This window comes from Oncorhynchus masou, chromosome 16 (genome assembly GCF_036934945.1).
Source record: "Oncorhynchus masou masou isolate Uvic2021 chromosome 16, UVic_Omas_1.1, whole genome shotgun sequence".
Lineage (NCBI taxonomy): Eukaryota > Metazoa > Chordata > Actinopteri > Salmoniformes > Salmonidae > Oncorhynchus > Oncorhynchus masou.
The window spans coordinates 38,765,825-38,789,398 of NC_088227.1; the positions used below are offsets into that span (position 1 = coordinate 38,765,825).

At 44.6% G+C, this 23,574-nt stretch overlaps 2 protein-coding genes across 2 annotated transcripts in view; one reads left to right on the plus strand and one right to left on the minus strand.

Moving 5' to 3' along the window:
• Positions 1 to 24: 24 nt before the first annotated feature.
• On the plus strand, positions 25 to 1,992 carry LOC135557934 (gremlin-1-like). Its single transcript, XM_064991657.1, has 2 exons — positions 25 to 202; positions 426 to 1,992. The coding sequence occupies exon 2, from the start codon at positions 427 to 429 to the stop codon at positions 973 to 975; it is 549 nt and encodes a 182-aa protein (XP_064847729.1). The 5' UTR covers positions 25 to 202; position 426; the 3' UTR covers positions 976 to 1,992.
• The window catches only part of LOC135557317 (formin-like), a 51,040-nt gene continuing 29,449 nt past the window's right edge, over positions 1,984 to 23,574 (minus strand). The window contains 5 exon segments of the mRNA XM_064990501.1: positions 1,984 to 2,643; positions 8,345 to 8,426; positions 11,822 to 11,971; positions 12,147 to 12,198; positions 15,605 to 15,697. Of these exon segments, the coding sequence (XP_064846573.1) occupies positions 2,596 to 2,643; positions 8,345 to 8,426; positions 11,822 to 11,971; positions 12,147 to 12,198; positions 15,605 to 15,697 (425 nt within the window). The 3' untranslated portion in view covers positions 1,984 to 2,595.

Here is a 23,574-nt window from a genome sequence, read left to right on the forward strand (position 1 = left end):
GGGCGGGTACATCCTCTCACTGTACTTACATCTAAGACAGTTCAGCTGGAAAGCAGTTTGTTTTGCCTCTTCCAAGAAGACATCATACAGATACTTCTACTTAACCAATATCTTACTTCCGCAGGGAATCCAGAAGTTTATTCCAAACACTTAAATCTAAACCAGGAGTGCTTCTGTTGTGTGGAGTTTGTGTAGGACACAGGTGAGTAAATCTAGCTATTTATCATTCTTGCTCTACCAAATACTATACTCGCTATGTTGAAATTATCCTATGCATCTGGTAACTGTACATTGTATAACCATGTGGAAATTAAGTATTTGGTTTGCGTAAACCTTGCATAAAAGTGATGCGTAATTTGTTCTTTATTGATTTCCACAACGGCTTTAAATATAATCCTTATATATTTTAACATTCTACATCCAAGGATGAAGACCTCAACAGTATTTTCCTCGGCCATGGTGTTGGGACTACTCTTCTGTCCGCTGAGGAGCGCAGCCGTAGGTGGCTACCAGGGAGCCTCTCCGCACCCACACAAATACAACTCCAGCCCCAACCAGTCGGAACGCTTACCGCAGCAGCCACCACAGAACGGATTTGTCTCCCGCCAAATGGGGCCAGTAACGGCCGCTGACGAGGTTCTAGAATCCAGCCAAGAAGCCCTACACGTCACGGAGCGCCGGTACCTCAAACTGGACTGGTGCAAGACTCAGCCGCTGAAACAGGCGATCCACGAGGAAGGATGCCTCAGCCGCACTATAATCAATCGTTTCTGTTACGGGCAGTGTAACTCATTTTACATTCCCCGACACATCTACCAAGATGATGGGGCTTTCCAATCGTGTTCCACCTGTAAACCAAAAACATTCACTACCGTCACCTATACCCTCATCTGTCCAGGCCAGTCACCCGGCACCCAGAAGAAACGCGTCCAGCGCGTAAAGACTTGTCACTGCGCTTCCATAGACCTGGATTAGTTAAAGCCAGAAGGAATGGACACATTTCGTATAGTCTGTGTTGACTTGCTTTCTACTGGAATAACTAAAAAGAATAGAGCGAGCGACCGACCAATGCGTTAAATCAAACGTGCTTACATTGCAAAAACCGAATATGCACGAGGGAGAATCTTAATCCTAAAAGAGGAGATCAAAAGAACAAAAACAAGGGATGGAACTCTTCACAACCATGCAAAAAAACACTAAACGGGCAGCAATCCAACTCCAACAGACCCCCACTCCAGTGTAATGTATGGGACTATAACCACTAAACGGGCAGCAATGCCAACTCCAACAGACCCCCACTCCAGTGTAATGTATGGGACTATAACGACTGATTTGGCATTATTGACTGGCTTAGCACATTGTAAATGGCTTATAGCTTCGTGTTTAATACTTTTTGAATATTCCTGGCTTGCGCATAATACAAATAACAGTATGTCTGTGGAGACCAGAATGTTTGCGCATGTATGGCATTTAAATATGGAGAAAAAAACCACACAATGTGTTCAATTTGACATGGACTTGTTAACTGTTATGAGCCGAAGTGGAGAGAATACGTATTGTTTCCTTTTTTCTTTTTAAAAATGATCTTTTATTGAAGTTTTTCACATTTTACAATTATAAATAGTTCACATAAATACAATTTAAACTTTCACATCAATACATTTGAGGTCATAATCACGTGATTTACAGATTTAATAATGTTCAATTGATTTCTTCTTCTTTTTAGTTCTGTGTTGATTTGTAAAAATAATAAAAAATAATGTTTGAACAAAAAGTTGTTTTTGAGGTCAAAATGCATAATTTCTTCCAAATGTCACTAAAGTAATCATTCTCAGTGGACACACTCACTTCAGAAACTCTTGGGGACTTTGTTGTCAATGAATGTTGGCAAATCATTTAAAACCTGCATTGTTAGACGTCACTTAACGTTCATGCTATTGTATTATTTATGTACAGTAAATAGTGGTTGGTGAATAAACTCGTATTTGTACACCTTGTTGAACTGTTTTGGGTTGCTGGGAAGTTGTAATAACAGAGACCGATGGCAAGATACATCGATGATTTGATATCTACATTGATATAATGATTGACAGTGGAAATGCAAGGTGAAAAAACATGATACAGAAAACAAACATAAACAAATCTACACGAGAAAAACGTTTCCCATACAATCTAGACACACTGTCTTGTTTCATTTGACCAGATATTTGACTGAAAAAATATATTATTTTTTTAAACATGAACGTCCTTAGGATGAGGTGGAGAATCCACCACATTTTAAATGAATATACATTACTCCCATAAAAAAAATAAACAAGAAAATAGTCATCATCCCCCTATTGCCAGTAGTACCCTGTTGGTCAGTGAATCCATCTGCGGCTTCGTGACCTGAGAAGTATGTGGGGTTTCCTCTAGTCTCCAGCAGGGGTCAGGTGGCAGTGTTCCAGGCTTGGTCTATAAGAGGGTGGGCAGGAACAGAGACGGGTGTGATCCTGATCACCCTGTGTGGGTGGCTAAAGGGGTGGGAGAAGTCCCCACCTCACAAACCAACTCATCAGTTTTCTCATGAATTTCTTCTCTCTCCTGTTCTGTCTCTCAGCTTGTGGCCACCATGTTAGCTTCCTTCTGGCGAAGCCTGTCTTTCTGTCAGGGCAGAGGAAAGGGGTTTGTTTTTTTTCCATTAGGGACAGTATGCAAACAGTGTCCACATACCACACTATATAAAATATATATATATATATATATACTGGCTTCTGAGGCCAAGTAAGGAAGTAAATAAGCCTTGTCCCAACCAGAACGGCCCATAGAACATGAGCCTGTCAGAGTTAGCCTTGTCTGAGCCAGAACGGCCCATAGAACATGAGCCTGTCAGAGTTAGCCTTGTCTGAGCCAGAACGGCCCATAGAACATGAGCCTGTCAGAGTTAGCCATGTCCCAGCCAGAACGGCCCATAGAGCATGAGCCTGTCAGAGTTAGTCATGTCTGAGCCAGAACGGCCCGTAGGGCATGAGCCTGTCAGAGTTAGTCATGTCCCAGCCAGAACGGCCCATAGAGCATGAGCCTGTCAGAGTTAGTCATGTCCCAGCCAGAACGGCCCATAGAGCATGAGCCTGTCAGAGTTAGTCATGTCCCAGCCAGAACGGCCCATAGAGCATGAGCCTGTCAGAGTTAGTCATGTCCCAGCCAGAACGGCCCATAGAGCATGAGCCTGTCAGAGTTAGCCTTGTCCCAGCCAGAACGGCCCATAGCGCATGAGCCTGTCAGAGTTAGTCATGTCCCAGCCAGAACGGCCCATAGAGCATGAGCCTGTCAGAGTTAGTCATGTCCCAGCCAGAACGGCCCATAGAGCATGAGCCTGTCAGAGTTAGCCATGTCCCAGCCAGAACGGCCCATAGAGCATGAGCCTGTCAGAGTTAGCCATGTCCCAGCCAGAACGGCCCATTGAGCATGAGCCCTTCAGAGTTAGCCATGTCCCAGCCAGAACGGCCCATAGAGCATGAGCCTGTCAGAGTTAGCCATGTCCCAGCCAGAACGGCCCACAGGGCATGAGCCTGTCAGAGTTAGCCATGTCCCAGCCAGAACGGCCCGTAGGGCATGAGCCTGTCAGAGTTAGTCATGTCCCAGCCAGAACGGCCCATAGGGCATGAGCCTGTCAGAGTTAGTCATGTCCCAGCCAGAACGGCCCATAGGGCATGAGCCTGTCAGAGTTAATTAAGTCCTAGCCAGAACGGCCCGTAGGGCATGAGCTTAATTCCCCTTTGAGGCCCAGTGGAATAATTATGATTGGAACAGTAGTTCAATAATTTAATCAAAACCAGGTTCTGGGATAGGTCAAAAAATATATTATTTCCTGTTAACACTGTTTTGTTGAGTCTGAATCCAAACCGAGAAGATTTATGATCGTTAGATAGATAGATAGATAGGATCAAACAGGCTATCTATCTATCTATCTATCTATCTATCTATCTATCTATCTATCTATCTATCTATCTATCTATCTATCTATCTATCTATCTATCTATCTATCTATCTATCTATCTATCTATCTATCTATCTATCTATCTATCTATCTATCTATCTATCTATCTATCTATCTATCTATCTTATTGTGTAGAGCAGTGGTAATGTTGCTTTGACCCATAGGATCACCTCTCTCTCTCTCTCTCTCTCTCTCTCTCTCTCTGTCTCTCTCTCTCTCTCACCTCTCTCTCTGTCTCTCACCTCTCTCTCTCTCTCACCTCTCTCTCTCTGTCTCTCTCTCACCTCTCTCTCTCTCTCTGTCTCTCTCACCTCTCTCTCTCTCTCTCTCTCTCTCTCTCTCAATTCAATTCAATTCAAGGGGCTTTATTGGCATGGGTAACATGTGTTAACATTGCCAAAGCAAGTAAGGTAGATAATATATAAAGTGAAATAAACAATAAAAATTAACAGTAGACACAGAAGTTTCAAAACAGTAAAGACATTACAAATGTCATATTATATATATACAGTGTTTTTGCAATGTACAAATGGTAAAGGACACAAGATAAAATAAATAAGCATAGATATGGGTTGTATTTACAATGGTGCGTGTTCTTCACTGGTTGCACTTTTCTCGTGGCAACAGGTCACAAATCTTGCTGCTCTGATGGCACACTGTGGAATTTCACCCAGTAGATATGGGAGTTTTTCAAAATTGGATTTGTTTTCAAATTCTTTGTGGATCTGTGTAATCTGAGGGAAATATGTCTCTCTAATATGGTCATACATTGGGCAGGAGGTTAGGAAGTGCAGCTCAGTTTCCACCTCATTTTGTGGGCAGTGAGCACATAGCCTGTCTTCTCTTGAGAGCCATGTCTGCCTACGGCGGCCTTTCTCAATAGCAAGGCTATGCTCGCTGAGTCTGTACATAGTCAAAGCTTTCCTTAATTTTGGGTCAGTCACAGTGGTCAGGTATTCTGCCGCTGTGTACTCTCTGTGTAGGGCCAAATAGCATTCTAGTTTGCTCTGTTTTTTTGTAAATTCTTTCCAATGTGTCAAGTAATTATCTTTTTGTTTTCTCATGATTTGGTTGGGTCTAATTGTGCTGCTGTCATGGGGCTCTGTAGGGTGTGTTTGTGAACAGAGCCCCAGGACCAGCTCGCTTAGGGGACTCTTCTCCAGGTTCATCTCTCTGTAGGTGATGGCTTTGTTGTGGAAGGTTTGGGAATCGCTTCCTTTTAGGTGGTTATAGAATTTAACAGCTCTTTTCTGTCTCTGTCTCTCTCTAAAAACGGTTTTTAGAAATGTTTACTTTATTAAAATTAAAAAACTGAAATATCACATTTACACTCCAGTCTTGGCAAACCTGTTGGAAGGTAAACCTTCAATCCAGTCTGAGGTGCTAAGCACTCTGGAGCAGGTTTTCATCAAGGATCTCTCTGTACTTTGCTCCATCCATCTTTGCCTCGATCCTGACGAGTCTCCCAGTTCCTGCCGCTGAAAAACATCCCCAAAGCATGATGCTGCCACCACCATGCTTCACCGTAAGGACGATGCCAGGTTTCCTCCAGACCTGACGCTTGCCATTCATGCCAAAATCTTGGTTTCTCATGGTCTGAGAGTCTTTAAGTGCCTTTTGACAAACTCCAAGTGGGCTGTCATGTGCCTTTTACTGAGGAGTGCCCTCCGTCTGACCACTCTACCATAAAAGCCTGATTGGTGGAGTGCTGCAGAGATGGTTGTCCTTCTGGAAGGTTCTCCCATCTCCACATAGGAACTCTGAGCTCTGTCAGAGTGACCATCGGGTTCTTGACCAAGGCCTTTCTCCCCCATTACTCAGTTTGGCTGGGCGGCCAGCTCCAGGAAGAGTCTTGGTTGTTCATAAATTCTTCCATTTAAGATTGATGGAGGCCACTGTGTTCTTGGGGACCTTCAATGCTGCAGACATTTTAGGGTAACCTTCCCCAGATCTGTGCCTCAACGCAATCCTGTCTCGGCGCTCTACGGACAATTCCTTCGACCTCATGGCTTTGTTTTTGCTATGACATGCACTGTCAACTGTGGGACCTTATATAGACAAATCATGTCCAATCAATTGAATGTACCACACGTGGACTCTAATCAAGTTGAAGAAACATCTCACGGATGATCAATTGAAACAGGATGCACCTGAGCTCAATTTCCATTCTCATAGCAAAGAGTTTGAATAAAGGTATTTCAGTTTATTGTAGGGTATTGTGTGTAGATTGTTGAATATAAAAATATATATATATTTTAGAATAAGGCTGCAACATAACAACATTTGGAAAAAGTCAAGGGGTCTGAATACTTTCAGAAGACACTGTATGAATTTTATGTTGGTATGAATGATTTGAGAGACAGGCGCATGAATGCGTAACAGGGTTTTTTATTTTACCCAAATTACGGCGTGCCGTGTAAGGGCCCGGGAACGAAGACCAAGCAAACACAAATACAAACACAGGGTTGAGACCCAAACAAAAGAGCGAGGAGTACCTCGAAAAAATACACACGCACACAATGATTAACTCACAGGACAAGACACGTAATCATCTGCGCGATCCACAATGGTACGAAAGCCCAAAACACACAGCACAGGTACTCACACGCACCAATGGACATTGTAACAATAATGGACCGCCCAATGGAAACCAAAGGGCACATTTATACAAGTGCTAATCAGTGGGAATAGGGGACAGGTGCGTGTAATGAAAGTTCCGGAGGGGTCCGTGAAAAAATAATATATATATATCAACAGTACCAGTCAAAAATGTGGACACAAACTCATTCTAGGGTTTTTCTAGGGTTTTTCATTCTAGGGTTTTTCTTCAGCTTTGCACTCTTGTGTGCCTTGTTAAAAGCCAATCAGTTGTGTTGTGACAATGTAGGGGTGGTATACAGAAGATAGCCATATATGGTAAAATACCAAGTCCATATTATGGCAAGAACAGCTCAAATAAGCAAAGAGAAACGACAGTCCATCATTACTTTAACACATGAAGGTCAGTCAATCCGGAAAATTTCTAGAACTTTGAAAGTTTCCTCAAGTGCAATCGCAAAAACCATCAAGCACTATGATGAAACTGGCTTTCATGAAGACCATCACAGGAATGGAAGACCCAGAGTTACCTCTGTTGCAGAGGATAAGTTCATTAGAGTTACCAGCCTCAAAAATTCCAGCCCAAATAAATGCTTCACAGAGTTCAAGTAACTGTCACACCCTGACCTTAGTATTCTTTGTTTTCCTTGTTATTTTGGTTAGGTCAGGGTGTGACATGGGTGATGTATGTGTTTTTATCTTGTCTAGGGTTTTTTGTATGTTTATGGGGCTGTCACCATTCTAGGTATTTTGTATGTCTATAGTTGCCTAGATTGGTTCTCAATTAGAGGCAGCTGTCTATCGTTGTCTCTGATTGGGAACCATATTTAGGCAGCCATATTCTGTGTGTACTTTGTGGGTGATTGTTTCCTGTGTCAGTGTTTGTGCCACATGGGACTGGTTCGTTGCCAGTTCACTTTATTATTTTTGTATTTGTGTTCATGTTTAGTTTTTCTTATTAAAAACCATGGATACCTTCCACGCTGCGTATTGGTCCGATCCTTGTCTCACCTCTTCAGAGGAAGAGGAGGGAATCTGCCGTGACAGTAACAGACAGATCTCAACATCAACTGTTCAGATGAGACTGAGTGAATCAGGCCTTCCTGGTCGAATTGCAGCAAATAAATCACTACTAAAGGACACCAGTAAGTGAAAAGAATTGCTTGGGCCAAGAAACACCAGCAATGGACATTAGACCGGTTGAAACCTGTCCTTTGGTCTGATGAGTCCAAATTTGAGATTTTTGGTTCCAACTGCTGTGTCTTTGTGAGACGCAGAGTAGGTGAATGTGTGTGGTTCCCACCATGAAGGATGGAGGAAGAGATGTGATTGTGTGGTAGTGTTTCGCTGGTGACACTGTCTGTTATTTGTTTAGAATTCAAGGCACACTTCCAGGTTAAGCTGGTTGAGCGAATGCCAAATGTGTGGAAAGCTGTCCTCAATGCAAAGGGTGGCTACTTTGAAAAATTGAAAGTTGAAAATATATTTAGATTTGTTTAACACTTTTTTTGGTTACTACATGATTCCATGTGTTATTTCATAGTTTGATGTCTTTACTGTTATTCTACAATGTAGAAAATAGTACAAATACCGAAAAACCCTTGAATGAGTAGGTGTTCTAAAACCTTTGACTGTTACTGTATATATCTGTGTTAAATGCCTCTATGTTCTCACCAGACTGTTAGGGTTGATCAGATGTGATTGATAGTGGATAGGGGTACTTCAGATTTACACTGTATGTCTATATTAAGTTTAAGTTGTGCTCACCAGACTGTTAGGGTTGATCTTCCTCGTCTCCACCTTCTTGTCTGCTGTAATCTTCTTCACTGACTGCTGGGCCTCTTTCAGCCTGAGAGAAGGAGGGAAGGATGGAGAAAAGAGGTTCACATCAGTTTCATAGTGAGAGTGCTGATCTAGGATCCTCTAAGATCATAGTGAATAACATTACATGGGGGAGGGGGGCTGCACTCTGAGACACTTGATGCATACGGCCCCAAAAGACAAGCTCACATCAGACCTCAGCCTCAGACCTCAGCCTCAGACCTCAGTCTCAGACCTCAGCCTCAGACCTCAGACCTCAGCCTCAGACCTCAGCCTCAGCCCTCAGACCTCAGCCCTCAGCCTCAGCCCTCAGCCTCAGACCTCAGCCCTCAGCCTCAGCCTCAGACCTCAGACCTCAGCCTCAGACCTCAGCCTCAGACCTCAGCCCTCAGCCTCAGACCTCAGCCTCAGACCTCAGACCTCAGCCTCAGACCTCAGCCTCAGACCTCAGTCTCAGACCTCAGTCTCAGACCTCAGCCTCAGACCTCAGACCTCAGACCTCAGCCCCAGACCTCGTCATACAGGAGATTATGCTGTTTTAAGACATACAGACGACGTACTAGATAATACAGGGTCACATTGTTCAAAAAGACAGACAGTCTCGATATAAGAACAGTGTTTCTCAGTCAGTCGGTGGGACCGGCAGCGTACTGAAGCTGATCCCACATGTGGGATGTCACATGTCGTAGAGACTTATCTTTCTGATTTAGTCACTTCTTTTATAAGCAAAATAATATATATCCAAGTCAAAAATAATGTATATGGTATGCCACTAAGCACATGCTTTTATCCAACGTGACATACACCTACTAAAAATGTGTTTATTCACTGTAAGTGATCCCTGTGGGAATTGAACTTTTCTAGTCTAGGACATACAGGTGAACAGTAATTCATTGAGGTTGTAGGCGTAACTGACAAAGGTTCAAACCCAGGTTGTTTTGCGTGCCACAAGACTGAGTTAGCCCTCTAAGAAGAAGCCTAGGCATTAGGTCTCTCTCTCTCACCCCCTCTCTCTCTCTCCCGCCTCTCTCACCCCCCCTCTCTCTCTCCCGCCTCTCTCACCCCCCCTCTCTCACCCCACACCCTCTCCTCTTTCCCCCCTCTCTCTCACCCTTTCTCTCACCCACCCCTTCTCTCTCCCCCTCTCTCACCCCCTCTCTCTCCCTGTCTCTCACCCCCCTCTCTCTCCCGCCTCTCTCCCGCCTCTCCCTCTCTCTCACCTCACCCCCCTCTCTCTCACCCTTTCTCTCACCCACCCCTTCTCTCTCCCCCTCTCTCTCCTTCTCTCTCTCGCTCTCTCTCCCTCTCAATTCAATTCATTTCCATTTGCTTTATTGGCATGACGTAACAATGTACATATTGCCAAAGCTTATTTTGGATATTTACAATTAAAAATACAAATGAGAATCAAAATTGTCAATGGAACAACAGTAACAACAATAACCAAGGGTCAAAATAACCATACATTCAACAATAACAATAAGTATACAGTAGAGGACATGTGCAGGTTAATTGGTCAGTCAGACACTGTCCCTCATCTTATGGCAGGCAGCAATGTAGTGCGCTGCCAACCCACAGCTCTCTGTGTCCTCCCCCAACAGGACGGGTAGCCTATCCTCATCAGAGACGTCGGGTTTCAAATTTGGGGAAATGACACTCTCTAATTGTTTTATATTTTTAACATTTTGTCAGGAAATGCAGCTCCGTCTCAGGTTCTGCTGTGGTGCAGTGGTTGCACAGCCTTTCCTCTACAGGGAGACAGGTTCTGCTGTGGTGCAGTGGTTGCACAGCCTTTCCTCTACAGGGAGACAGGTTCTGCTGTGGTGCAGTGGTTACACAGCCTTTCCTCTACAGGGAGCCAGGTTCTGCTGTGGTGCAGTGGTTGCACAGCCCTTCCTCTACAGGGAGACAGGTTCTGCTGTGGTGCAGTGGTTGCACAGCCTTTCCTCTACAGGGAGACAGGTTCTGCTGTGGTGCAGTGGTTATACAGCCTTTCCTCTACAGGGAGCCAGGTTCTGCTGTGGTGCAGTGGTTGCACAGCCTTTCCTCTACAGGGAGACAGGTTTTCCTGTGTCTATCCTTCTCAATGGCAAGGCTGTGCTCACTGAGCCTGTACTTTGTCAAGGTTTTTCTAAGGTTTTGATCAGTAACCATGGTCAAATATTTAGCCACAGTGTACTGTCGATTTAGGGCCAGATAGCACTGCATTTTGCTTTGTGCCTGTGTTTCCCAATAAGAAACATTGTTTTGTTTGACTGTGTTGTAATTTTGTTTATCCTGATTGATTGGATGTTCTGGTCCTGAGGCTTCAGTGTGTTAGTAGAACAGGTTTGTGAACTCAGCCCCAGGACCAGATGGATGAGGGGACTGAGGCTTCAGTGTGTTAGTAGAACAGGTTTGTGAACTCAGCCCCAGGACCAGCTGGATGAGGGGACTGAGGCTTCAGTGTGTTAGTAGAACAGGTTTGTGAACTCAGCCCCAGGACCAGCTGGATGAGGGGACTGAGGCTTCAGTGTGTTAGTAGAACAGGTTTGTGAACTCGGCCTCAGGACCAGATGGATGAGGGGACTGAGACTTCAGTGTGTTAGTAGAACAGGTTTGTGAACTCAGCCCCAGGACCAGCTGGATGAGGGGACTGAGGCTTCAGTGTGTTAGTAGAACAGGTTTGTGAACTCAGCCCCAGGACCAGCTGGATGAGGGGACTGAGGCTTCAGTGTGTTAGTAGAACAGGTTTGTGAACTTAGCCCCATGACCAGCTGGATGAGGGGACTGAGGCTTCAGTGTGTTAGTAGAACAGGTTTGTGAACTCAGCCCCAGGACCAGCTGGATGAGGGGACTCTTTTCTTTGCTCAGCTCTTGGCATTGCAGGGCTTGGTAATGATATGAGAGGGGGTCACTGTATTTGAGATGTTTCCAAAACTGAATTGCTCTTTTTTTAGTTTTTATTATTAGTGGATATTGGCCTAATTCTGCCCTGCATGCATTGTTTGTAGTTTTCCTCTAGACATGTAGGAGAATCTTCCAGAACTCTGCATGCAGGGTTTCAATGGGGTGTTTATCCCATTTGATGAAATCTTGTTTTGCAAGTGGACCACACACCTCGCTGCCATAAAGTGCAATTGGTTCAATGACATATTCAATGAGTTTTAGCCAAATTTAAATAGGCATTTCAATTTGAATTAGCTTTTTAATGGCGTAGAATGCCCTGCGTGCTTTCTCAGTTCATACACTGACTCATTAAGGTGTCCAGTTGAGCTTATTTTTCAACTTAATTAATTGTAGTGTGCAGTACTCTATATATTTTGTACCAATTGAGAACTTTGGTCTAATTCCCTGAGATCTGGATCTTCTCTGGAAAATCATTATTTTTTTGTCTTTTTTGGGTTTTTACTGCCCCCTCTCTCTCTCTCTCTGTCCACACACCTCTCTTTGGATATATTCTTGTTCTCTCTCTTCCACCTGGTCTTGAAGTCGGTACAGAACTCGAACCACAGCATAAAGAAGTGACCTGTCGCCACCTCGGTCTCTCCTGTCTTGGGCTTCAGCCCTAAGAACGTCACCAGCTCGTGGAATCTGAGGAACGGAGATAAGGGAAGATGGTGTTAGAACCTCTGGTCCAGTGAATCTCTTGTATAAAATCATTTAATTACTGTAGAGAGCAGTATCACCTTGTGGAACTCTTCAATGAAAACCTACAATGTTATACGTACTACAAAGAAGGGAAGTAGAAAGCGAGAGGTGTTCAAACCTTTTTTGTGCAAACATCAACTGGGCATGCACTTCATCTTGTTCATTACCCGCTGCAAATGAAATATACACAATTGTATAACATTTAAATGAACGTAATTGTGCAGTACATATACCAGCAATGCAAAGACAAGCACTGAGAACCTCTTGTACTGTACAATGGTCTTGTCAAATGGAGTCATACAACCGTTTTATTAAAAAAAAACACAAATGTTATCCCACAAAGGAGCCGCTCTTGGTGCCATTTTCCAATATGGTTATGTCTTGACACACACACACACACACACTCTCTCTCTCGGTCTGTACAGTTTCTCCCACCAAACTGTCTGTCTCCCTCCAGAGTCCCAGTACTCAATGCCAAATCTGCCTGATCCCTATCTGTGTGTCTAGCCTCTGAACCCCACCGTAAGCTGTCTATCTCCCCCTCAGACCCTTATCTAGCCCCTAAAAAAGACAGAGAGATATTCGCCATGGCAACAGGATGTACGCGTCCTTATCTGAGAGATAGAGACAATTGAATAATTATGTCAGGAGCAATGTGAGGAGGGAGAGGGAAAGGGAGAGAGGGAAAGAGAGAGAGGGAGGGAAAGAGACAGAAAGAAAGAGGGAGAGAGAGAGAGGGAGGGAGGGAAAGAGACAGAAAGAAAGAGGGAGAGAGAGAGAGGGAGGGAGGGAAAGAGAGAGAGAGGGAGGGAGGGAGGGAGGGAAAGAGACAGAAAGAAAGAGGGAGAGAGGGAGGGAAAGAGAGAAAGAAAGAGGGAGAGAGGGAGAGAGGGAGGGAGGGAGGGAAAGAGACAGAAAGAAAGAGAGAGGGAGGGAAAGACACGGAAAGAAAGAGGGAGGGAGGGAGACAGAAAGAAAGAGAGAGGGAGAGAGAGGAGGGAGGGAGAGAGAGAGAAAGAGAGAGGTAAGGAATGGGTAAGGAAAACATATATACTCATAGTGAACACAGGGAGGCATGTTGAGATCAAAGGTTGGAACCGGTTCAGGGAACAGAAACAAAAACCTAAAAAGAACAAAATGATTTAAGGAACAGAACCCAAACTGAAAACTAAAGAGATTTATACTGTTTTAAAAGCATGGGAACCAGTTAATAACGTTATTTTATGTTCTGGGTATTTTTTTCAGTCCCACAAAAAACGCAACAAAGTGCCAATGCAAAGCACTCACTCTGACTCAAACTTATTCCAGCATCTGCCTGCCTACTGGAGGTCTTTGCCAGCGGGTGTGTAGGCTTCCTGCCCCTCATCTCTGAAGCGTAGGCTAGTGTAGCTCCTCCCCTCTAAAGCATAGGTTACTGTAGCCCCTCCCCCTCTGAAGCATAGGCTACTGTAGCTCCTCCCCTCTAAAGCATAGGCTACTGTAGCTCCTCCCCTCTAAAGCATGGGTTACTGTAGCCCCGCCCCCTCTGAAGCATAGGCTACTGTAGCTCCTCCCCTCTAAAGCATAGGCTACTGTAGCTCCTCCCCTCTAAAGCATGGGTTACTGTAGCCCCGCCCCCTCTGAAGCATAGGCTACTGTAGCTCCTCCCCTCTAAAGCATAGGCTACTGTAGCTCCTCCCCTCCAAAGCATAGGTTACTGTAGCCCCTACCCCTCTGAAGCATAGGCTACAGAAGCCCCTCCCCCTCTGAAGCATAGGCTACTGTAGCTCCTCCCCTCTAAAGCATGGGTTACTGTAGCCCCGCCCCCTCTGAAGCATAGGCTACTGTAGCTCCTCCCCTCTAAAGCATAGGCTACTGTATGCCCTCCCCCTCTGAAGCACAGGCAACTGTAGCCCCCTCCCCCTCTGAAGCATGGTTACTGTAGCCCCTCCCCCTCTGAAGCATGGTTACTGTTGCCCCTCCCCCTCTGAAGCATAGGCTACTGTAACCCCTCCCCCTCTGAAGCATAGGTTACTGTAGCCCCTCCCCCTCTGAAGCATAGGTTAATGTAACCCCTCCCCATCTGAAGCATAGGTTACTGTAACCTACTGATGATGTTACATAGGTTACTGTATTCTACTGATGACGTTACATAGGTTACTGTAATCTACTGATGACGTTACATAGGTTACTGTATTCTACTGATGACGTTACATAGGTTACTGTAATCTACTGATGACGTTACATAGGTTACTGTAATCTACTGACGATGTTACACGGGTTACTGTAGCCTACTGATGACGTTACACGGGTTACTGTGTTCTACTGATGACGTTACATAGGTTACTGTATTCTACTGACGATGTTACACGGGTTACTGTAGCCTACTGATGATGTTACATAGGTTACTGTAGCCTACTGATGATGTTACATAGGTTACTGTAATCTACTGACGATGTTACACGGGTTACTGTAGCCTACTGATGACGTTACACGGGTTACTGTGTTCTACTGATGACGTTACATGGGTTACTGTATTCTACTGATGACGTTACATAGGTTACTGTATTCTACTTTATTCTACTGATGAAGTTACATAGGTTACTGTATTCTACTGATGATGTTACATAGATTACTGTATTCTACTGATGACGTTACATAGGTTACTGTATTCTACTGATGACGTTACATAGGTTACTGTGTTCTACTGTGTTCTACTGATGATGTCACAAGTGTAATTCATAAATTAGGGAGCGATGATGAATTAGAGAAGAATGAATTTACTTTTTCAATGCTAGTTAAGGACACTTTAGTTATTATGTTTTATTAACTGCAAAAAGGGAAGATGTTTTTTTTTTAAATGATCTTGCACACACAAGCTTGTTTGCTCTGACACAACGTTAAACCAACTCAGAAGTTCAAAGACATTCAAAGTTCCTCCATAGAAGCCAGTACTCTGTGGGTATATTTCAGTGGGCCCAATTCAGATGACGCATGTCACAACAAGACGCCGAGAGCTTCAAGGCAAGCTTCCTCCATCCTCTCCCACTCTCTCCGTCAACATTTCAGTTGCATCTCACAGCCGACACTGTGACTGGAAGCAGAGTGTGTGTTTGTCTTTCAGTATGATTAAACCATGTTGTTATGACAAAATACAATGTGCTTTAAAACGACTTTCCCATACAGATTAAAATGGCTTCCCCGCTCCACAGCCAGCTGCTCTATCCACACGGATGGGGGAAGTGATTTAATGTTATATTTCAGAGGTTTAAAAAAAAGAACAGAAAGGAACGATAGAAACTCTTACTATTAGTTGTTGTTTGAACCAGATCAGAACTTTATTCTGCTGGTCGGAACAGAAGGAAAACAATAATGGTTCTGTTCAAAAGGACCGGAACATCATTTTGGTTCCAACCCCTGGTTGAGATGCAGGAGCACCTTGTACGTTTCTAAGTGCTGTTTAGATAAAACACCGATGTGAAGTTTAAGTATATAAGAAGCTAAATTATCAAACTATTGTGGAAAATTGGTTGGTGGTGATACTATATTACTAACTACTGTTGTCCTCATTATTTCCCAGTGCTATAGGCTACTCACCAAGCAGAACAAACGACTCCATTTTGTCCTTAAACGGCTGGAGGTGTTCTTCTGGAGAGCTGGAACACACCTTCTGAACCCCTTTCTCACACACTGGGGAAACAGGATACAAAACTCGGGTCATTATGTGCAGACGATTCCAAACGCCCCACCGACTTGAAAAGTGTGACAGCATGTTTTCCTATTCATGTGACTTGGGTAAGTGGAATGGTGTGACTCTGTGTTAGTGTTCGGGAGACTCCCTCAGCCTGTGGGACTCTCTCTCAATTCAATTCAATTCAAGGGCTTTATTGGCATGGGAAACATGTGTTAACATTGCCAAAGCAAGTGAGGTAGATAATATATAAAGTGAAATAAACAATACAAATTAACAGTAAACATTACACATACAGAAGTTTCAAAACAATAAAGACATTACAAATGTCATATTATATATATATATATATACAGTGTTTTAACAATGTACAAATGGTAAAGGACACAAGATAAAATAAATAAACATAAATATGGGTTGTATTTACAATGGTGCGTGTTCTTCACTGGTTGCACTTTTCTCGTGGCAACTGATCACAAATCTTGCTGCTCTGATGGCACACTGTGGAATTTCACCCAGTAGATATGGGAGTTTTTCAAAATTGGATTTGTTTTCGAATTCTTTGTGGATCTGTGTAATCTGAGGGAAATATGTCTCTCTAATATGGTCATACATTGGGCAGGAGGTTAGGAAGTGCAGCTCAGTTTCCACCTCATTTTGTGGGCATTGTGCACATAGCCTGTCTTCTCTTGAGAGCCATGTCTGCCTACGGCGGCCTTTCTCAATAGCAAGGCTATGCTCACTGAGTCTGTACATAGTCAAAGCTTTCCTTAATTTTGGGTCAGTCACAGTGGTCAGGTATTCTGCCACTGTGTACTCTCTGTGTAGGGCCAAATAGCATTCTAGTTTGCTCTGTTTTTTTGTTCATTCTTTCCAATGTGTCAAGTAATTATCTTTTTGTTTTCTCATGATCTCTCTCTCTCTCTGTAGTTAGTCTTTATGTGTGCACATATGATTCTATTACCCAACCAGCCCCAGCTATGGTAGTGCTGAGGTCAATGCACCTCACTCTCTCTCTATTCCTGTGTGTGTGTGTGTGTGTGTGTGTGTGTGTGTGTGTGTGTGTGTGTGTGTGTGTGTGTGTGTGTGTGTGTGTGTGTGTGTGTGTGTGTATACGGGTGTGTGTGTGTGTGGGTGTGTGTGTGCGTGTGTGTGTGTGTGTGTGTGTGTGTGTGTGTGTGTGTGTGTGTGTGTGTGTGTGTGTGTGTGTGTCCAGAGACTTGGTGGAGTGTCTCTGATTCAGAGTCTCTGTGAAAGTGCCCTGGCGCCTTTCAGATCCAGCTGTAATCCTGCCCATCAGATCTGTCTCCGTGTCTTTGTGAGCCTGTACTGTACCGTTGCCAGCCATCAGAGTGGAGGGCGACCATCACTGTCCTTATGTAATCTGAGGGGGTACATCTTATCAACCCAAACGGACCGCCCTATAAACACAAACACGCCCACCCCCCCATAAACACACACCCACATACACACCCATATACACACACACACACACCCATACACATACACACCCATATACACACACACACTACGAGCTGTGGCCCCCCAGATGTGTGTCGCAGATGCCCTTCTCTCTACCTCTCAACACGACCAGGTCTTATCACTGAGAGTCCCAGCCACCATCTCGCCCTCCATCTCAGAAGACTTGTGTTCTGCTGGTTCAACCTCCCTCATGCCTGGGGTGAACCAAGCCTTTGTTTTCATCTGTCCCCTTTTAGATAGTTTGTGTCGAGTGTGTGGGTGTGTGTGTGGTGTGTGTTTGTGTGTGTTGGTTTTTCTATCCTTGTGGGGACCTGGAATCCCCAAAAGTCCCCAGAAGGACAGAAAACAAGGGCAATTCTCCCCTGTGGGGACAAAGTCTATTTTAAGCTTAGTAGTTAGGTTTAGGGTTAAGGTTAGGTTTAGGGGGATTGGGTTCGGGTTAAGGTTAGGGTTAAGGTAAGGGTTGGGGTTAGGTTTAGGGGTTGAGTTAGGGTTAAGGTTAGGGTTAGGTTTAGGGGTTGAGTTAGGGTTAAGGTTAGGGTTAAGGTAAGGGTTAAGTTTAGGGTTAAGATTAGGTTTAGGGGTTGAGTTAGGGTTAAGGTAAGGGTTAAGATTAGGTTTAGGGGTTGAGTTAGGGTTAAGGTAAGGGTTAAGGTAAGGGTTAGGGTTAAGGTTAGGGTTGGGGTTAGGGTTAGGGTTAAGGTAGGGGTTGGGGTTAGGGTTAGGGTTAAGGTAAGGTTTAAGGTCAGGTTTAGGGGTTGAGTTAGGGTTAAGGCTAGGGTTAAGGTAAGGGTTAAGGTTAGGGTTAAGGTAAGGTTTGGGGTTAGGTTTAGGGGTTAGGTTTGGGTTAAGGTTAAGGTTAGGGTTAAGGTAAGGGTTAAGGTAAGGGTCGGGGTTAGGGTTAAGGTAAGGGTCAAGGTTAGGGTTAAGGTTAGGGTAAGGGTTAAGGTTAGGGTTAAGGTAAGGGTTAAGGTCAGGTTTAGGGGTTGAGTTAGGGTTAAGGTTAGGGTTAAGGTTAGGGTTAAGGTAAGGGTTGGGGTTAGGGTTAAGGTAAGGGTTAAGGTTAGGGTTAAGGTAAGGGTTAAGGTAAGGGTTAAGGTCAGGTTTAGGGGTTGAGTTAGGGTTAAGGTTAGGGTTAAGGTTAGGGTTAAGGTAAGGGTTGGGGTTAGGGTTAAGGTAAGGGTTAAGGTTAGGGTTAAGGTTAGGGTAAGGGTAAGGGTTAAGGTTAGGGTTAAGGTAAGGGTTAAGGTCAGGTTTAGGGGTTGGGTTAAGGTTAGGGTAAGGGTTAGGGTTAGGGGTTGGGTTAGGGTTAAGGTTAGGGTTAAGGTTAGGGTTAAGGTTAGGGTTAAGGTTAGGGTTAAGGTAAGGGTTGGGGTTAGGGTTAAGGTCAGGGTTAAGGTTAGGGTTAAGGTTAGGGTTAAGGTAAGGGTTAAGGTTAGGGTTAAAGTAAGGTTTGGGGTTAGGTTTAGGGGTTAGGTTTGGGTTAAGGTTAAGGTTAGGGTTAAGGTAAGGGTTAAGGTCAGGTTTAGGGGTTGAGTTAGGGTTAAGGTTAGGGTTAAGGTTAGGGTAAGGGTTAGGGTTAGGGGTTGGGTTAGGGTTAAGGTTAGGGTTAGGGTTTGGTTTAGGGGTTAGGTTTGGGTAAGGTTTAAGGTTAGGGTTAAGGTAAGGGTTAAGGTTAGTGTTAAGGTTAGGGTCAAGGTTAGGTTTAGGGGTTGGGTTAGGGTTAAGGTTAGGGTTAGGGTTAAGGTTAGGGTTAAGGCTAGGGTTAAGGTAAGGGTTAAGGTTAGGGTTAAGGTAAGGTTTGGGGTTTGGTTTAGGGGTTAGGTTTGGGTAAGGTTTAAGGTTAGGGTTAAGGTAAGGGTTAAGGTCAGGTTTAGGGGTTGAGTTAGGGTTAAGGTTAGGGTTAAGGTTAGGGTTAAGGTAAGGGTTAAGGTTAGGGTTAAAGTAAGGTTTGGGGTTAGGTTTAGGGGTTAGGTTTGGGTTAAGGGTTAGGGTTAGGGTTAGGGTTAAGTTAAGGGTTAAGTTAAGGGTTGGGGTTAGGGTTAAGGTAGGGGTTGGGGTTAGGGTTAAGGTAAGGTTTAAGGTCAGGTTTAGGGGTTGAGTTAGGGTTAAGGCTAGGGTTAAGGTAAGGGTTAAGGTTAGGGTTAAGGTAAGGTTTGGGGTTAGGTTTAGGGGTTAGGTTTGGGTTAAGGTTAAGGTTAGGGTTAAGGTAAGGGTTAAGGTAAGGGTCGGGGTTAGGGTTAAGGTAAGGGTTAAGGTAAGGGTTAAGGTCAGGTTTAGGGGTTGAGTTAGGGTTAAGGTTAGGGTTAAGGTTAGGGTTAAGGTAAGGGTTGGGGTTAGGTTTAGGGGTTGAGTTAGGGTCAAGGTTAGGTTTAGGGGTTGGGTTAGGGTTAAGGTTAGGGTTAAGGTTAGGGTAAGGGTTAAGGTTAGTGTTAAGGTTAGGGTCAAGGTTAGGTTTAGGGTTAAGGTAAGGGTTAAGGTAAGGGTTAAGGTTAGGGTTAAGGTAAGGTTTGGGGTTAGGTTTAGGGGTTAGGTTTGGGTTAAGGTTAAGGTTAGGGTTAAGGTAAGGGCCGGGGTTAGGGTTAAGGTAAGGGTCAAGGTTAGGGTTAAGGTTAGGGTTAAGGTAAGGGTTAAGGTAAGGTTTAAGGTCAGGTTTAGGGGTTGAGTTAGGGTTAAGGTTAGGGTTAAGGTTAGGGTTAAGGTAAGGGTTGGGGTTAGGTTTAGGGGTTGAGTTAGGGTCAAGGTTAAGGTTAGGGTTAAGGTAAGGGTTAAGGTAAGGGTTAAGGTTAGGGTTAAAGTAAGGTTTGGGGTTAGGTTTAGGGGTTAGGTTTGGGTTAAGGTTAAGGTTAGGGTTAAGGTAAGGGTTAAGGTCAGGTTTAGGGGTTGAGTTAGGGTTAAGGTTAGGGTTAAGGTAAGGTTTGGGGTTAGGTTTAGGGGTTAGGTTTGGGTTAAGGTTAAGGTTAGGGTTAAGGTAAGGGTTAAGGTTAGGGTTAAGGTAAGGGTTAAGGTAAGGGTTAAGGTCAGGTTTAGGGGTTGAGTTAGGGTTAAGGTTAGGGTTAAGGTTAGGGTAAGGGTTAGGGTTAGGGGTTGGGTTAGGGTTAAGGTTAGGGTTAGGGTTTGGTTTAGGGGTTAGGTTTGGGTAAGGTTTAAGGTTAGGGTTAAGGTAAGGGTTAAGGTTAGTGTTAAGGTTAGGGTCAAGGTTAGGTTTAGGGGTTGGGTTAGGGTTAAGGTTAGGGTTAGGGTTAAGGTTAGGGTTAAGGCTAGGGTTAAGGTAAGGGTTAAGGTTAGGGTTAAGGTAAGGTTTGGGGTTTGGTTTAGGGGTTAGGTTTGGGTAAGGTTTAAGGTTAGGGTTAAGGTAAGGGTTAAGGTCAGGTTTAGGGGTTGAGTTAGGGTTAAGGTTAGGGTTAAGGTTAGGGTTAAGGTAAGGGTTAAGGTTAGGGTTAAAGTAAGGTTTGGGGTTAGGTTTAGGGGTTAGGTTTGGGTTAAGGGTTAGGGTTAGGGTTAGGGTTAAGTTAAGGGTTAAGTTAAGGGTTGGGGTTAGGGTTAAGGTAGGGGTTGGGGTTAGGGTTAAGGTAAGGTTTAAGGTCAGGTTTAGGGGTTGAGTTAGGGTTAAGGCTAGGGTTAAGGTAAGGGTTAAGGTTAGGGTTAAGGTAAGGTTTGGGGTTAGGTTTAGGGGTTAGGTTTGGGTTAAGGTTAAGGTTAAGGTTAGGGTTAAGGTAAGGGTTAAGGTAAGGGTCGGGGTTAGGGTTAAGGTAAGGGTTAAGGTAAGGGTTAAGGTCAGGTTTAGGGGTTGAGTTAGGGTTAAGGTTAGGGTTAAGGTTAGGGTTAAGGTAAGGGTTGGGGTTAGGTTTAGGGGTTGAGTTAGGGTCAAGGTTAGGTTTAGGGGTTGGGTTAGGGTTAAGGTTAGGGTTAAGGTTAGGGTTAGGGTAAGGGTTAAGGTTAGTGTTAAGGTTAGGGTCAAGGTTAGGTTTAGGGTTAAGGTAAGGGTTAAGGTAAGGGTTAAGGTTAGGGTTAAGGTAAGGTTTGGGGTTAGGTTTAGGGGTTAGGTTTGGGTTAAGGTTAAGGTTAGGGTTAAGGTAAGGGCCGGGGTTAGGGTTAAGGTAAGGGTCAAGGTTAGGGTTAAGGTTAGGGTAAGGGTTAAGGTTAGGGTTAAGGTAAGGGTTAAGGTAAGGGTTAAGGTCAGGTTTAGGGGTTGAGTTAGGGTTAAGGTTAGGGTTAAGGTTAGGGTTAAGGTAAGGGTTGGGGTTAGGTTTAGGGGTTGAGTTAGGGTCAAGGTTAGGTTTAGGGGTTGGGTTAGGGTTAAGGTTAGGGTTAAGGTTAGGGTTAGGGTTAAGGTTAGTGTTAAGGTTAGGGTCAAGGTTAGGTTTAGGGTTAAGGTAAGGGTTAAGGTAAGGGTTAAGGTAAGGTTTAAGGTTAAGGAAAGGGTTGGGGTTAGGGAAAATCATTTTAGGTCCGCACAAGGATAGAAGAACAAAATGTGTGCGTGTGTGTGTGTGTGTGTGCGTGTGTGTGTGTGTGCGTGTGTGCGTGTGCGCGTGTACTGAGCTATTCTCTGCTCTCCTGTTGAAACATCAGTTTATCCCCACTGGGAAATATAAACTGTCAGCTGTAGTAATTGAATGATTCACTTTGCGGTGGTCTGTGTCTTTGCACAATACATATAGAATATATTGTTTCCTGAAAGAGTTACCATTGAGTGTCATAATGACCCCCCTGTAATCTCTAGGTTCTAGAATGAAAGCTGTTTCTTTGTCAGGAAAGAAATCACATCTATTTGTGGAAGCCCTGAGTGGTCACACAGGTCAAGAGCTGCCCAATCACAGATGAGATATAACCTACATGAAACAAACAAAAACACAACTCAAGAAGTGTGTTTGAGTTTGCTGTGAAGTGCATCAGCTGCTCTACAGGACAGTAGTTCAACTCTATCTCAAAATACACCTGTTTCTCCAAAAGTAGACCTCTGTTTACCTGAGACTGAATGACCCTATTCCTGTCTGAAAGGACCTAACTCCGCCCCAACACAAAAGGCAAAACATAGAAAGACTCGCTAGTCGCCACACAACGCAGATACCCGCCTCCACAGTTTACACAAATCCTGAATGACAACAGTATTCTTTGTAATCTTATCTGGGTGATGATGATGGAGCGTGGCGCGGGGGCGGGCTGTAACCGTGGCTCCCAGCAGGCTGTATTATGACTGGGCCTGAAGACTGGCTCCTCCGGCTCCTGTGATACCCTGATTGGTCGGTGAGCCAGAGGGAACAAACAGAGCAGCAGTAGGAGTAAAGAGAGAAAGAGACAGGGGGTGGAGACAGAGAGTGAGGTGGGGAGAGAGAGAGAGGGGGGGGAGAAAGAGAGAGAGAGAGAGAGACAGAGAAAGAGGGGGGAGAGGGAGAGAGAGAGAGGGTGGGGAGAGAGAGACAGAAAGAGAGAGGGTGGGGAGAGAGAGACAGAAAGAGAGAGACAAGCAGAGAGAGAGAGACAGAGAGAGAATTAGACAGAAAGAGAGAGAGACTGACAGAAAGAGAGAGAGAGAGGCAAGAAGAGAGAGAGAGAGATAGAGAAAGAGACAGAAAGAAAGAAAGGGAGAGAGAGAGAGACAGAACGATAGAGAGAGAGAAAGAGAGAGACAGAAAGAGAGAGAGATAGAGAGAGAGAAAGGGAGAGAGAGAGAGACAGAAAGGGAGAGAGAGACAGAGAGAGAATTAGACAGAGAGAGGCAAGCAGAGAGAGAGAGAGAGAGAAATTGAGAGAGAGAGACAGAAAGAGAGAGAGAGAAAGGGAGAGAGAGAGAGAGACAGAAAGAGAGAGAAAGGGAGAGAGACAGAAAGAGAGAGAGAGAGACAGAAAGAGAGAGATGGGAGAGAGACAGAAAGAGAGAGAGAGAGAGAGAAAGGGAGAGAGAGACAGAAAGAGAGAGAGAGAGAGAGAGAGAGAGAGAGAAAGAGAGAGAGAGACAGAAAGAGAGAGAGAGAGAGAGAGATCGGTTGCCACCATCTGGGGTGCATCTATGTGCATCGATGCATCTAAACCAGGGCATGTTGGAGGTGAGCAGCGAGTTATGAGAACACACTATTTCATCTTAATTTGGGTCAACGGAGGACAACTTGGGTCACAGGAAGTTGGTAAATTTCTCATTTGGGTCTGGAGCTGAAATGGTTGAAGAACCCCAGATCTAAACAGTTGTTACCGAAGGCGAAACCACAGTGATAACCTTTGACTCTGGCACAGCAGGTGAATCAGAGACTCCTTCTGTCAGTCAGTCGGCCTGCATGTCTCTGCCTGCATGTCTCTGCCTGCATGTCTCTGCCTGCATGTCTCTGCCTGCATGTCTCTGCCTGCCTGCATGTCTCTGCCTGCATGTCTCTGCCTGCCTGCATGTCTCTGCCTG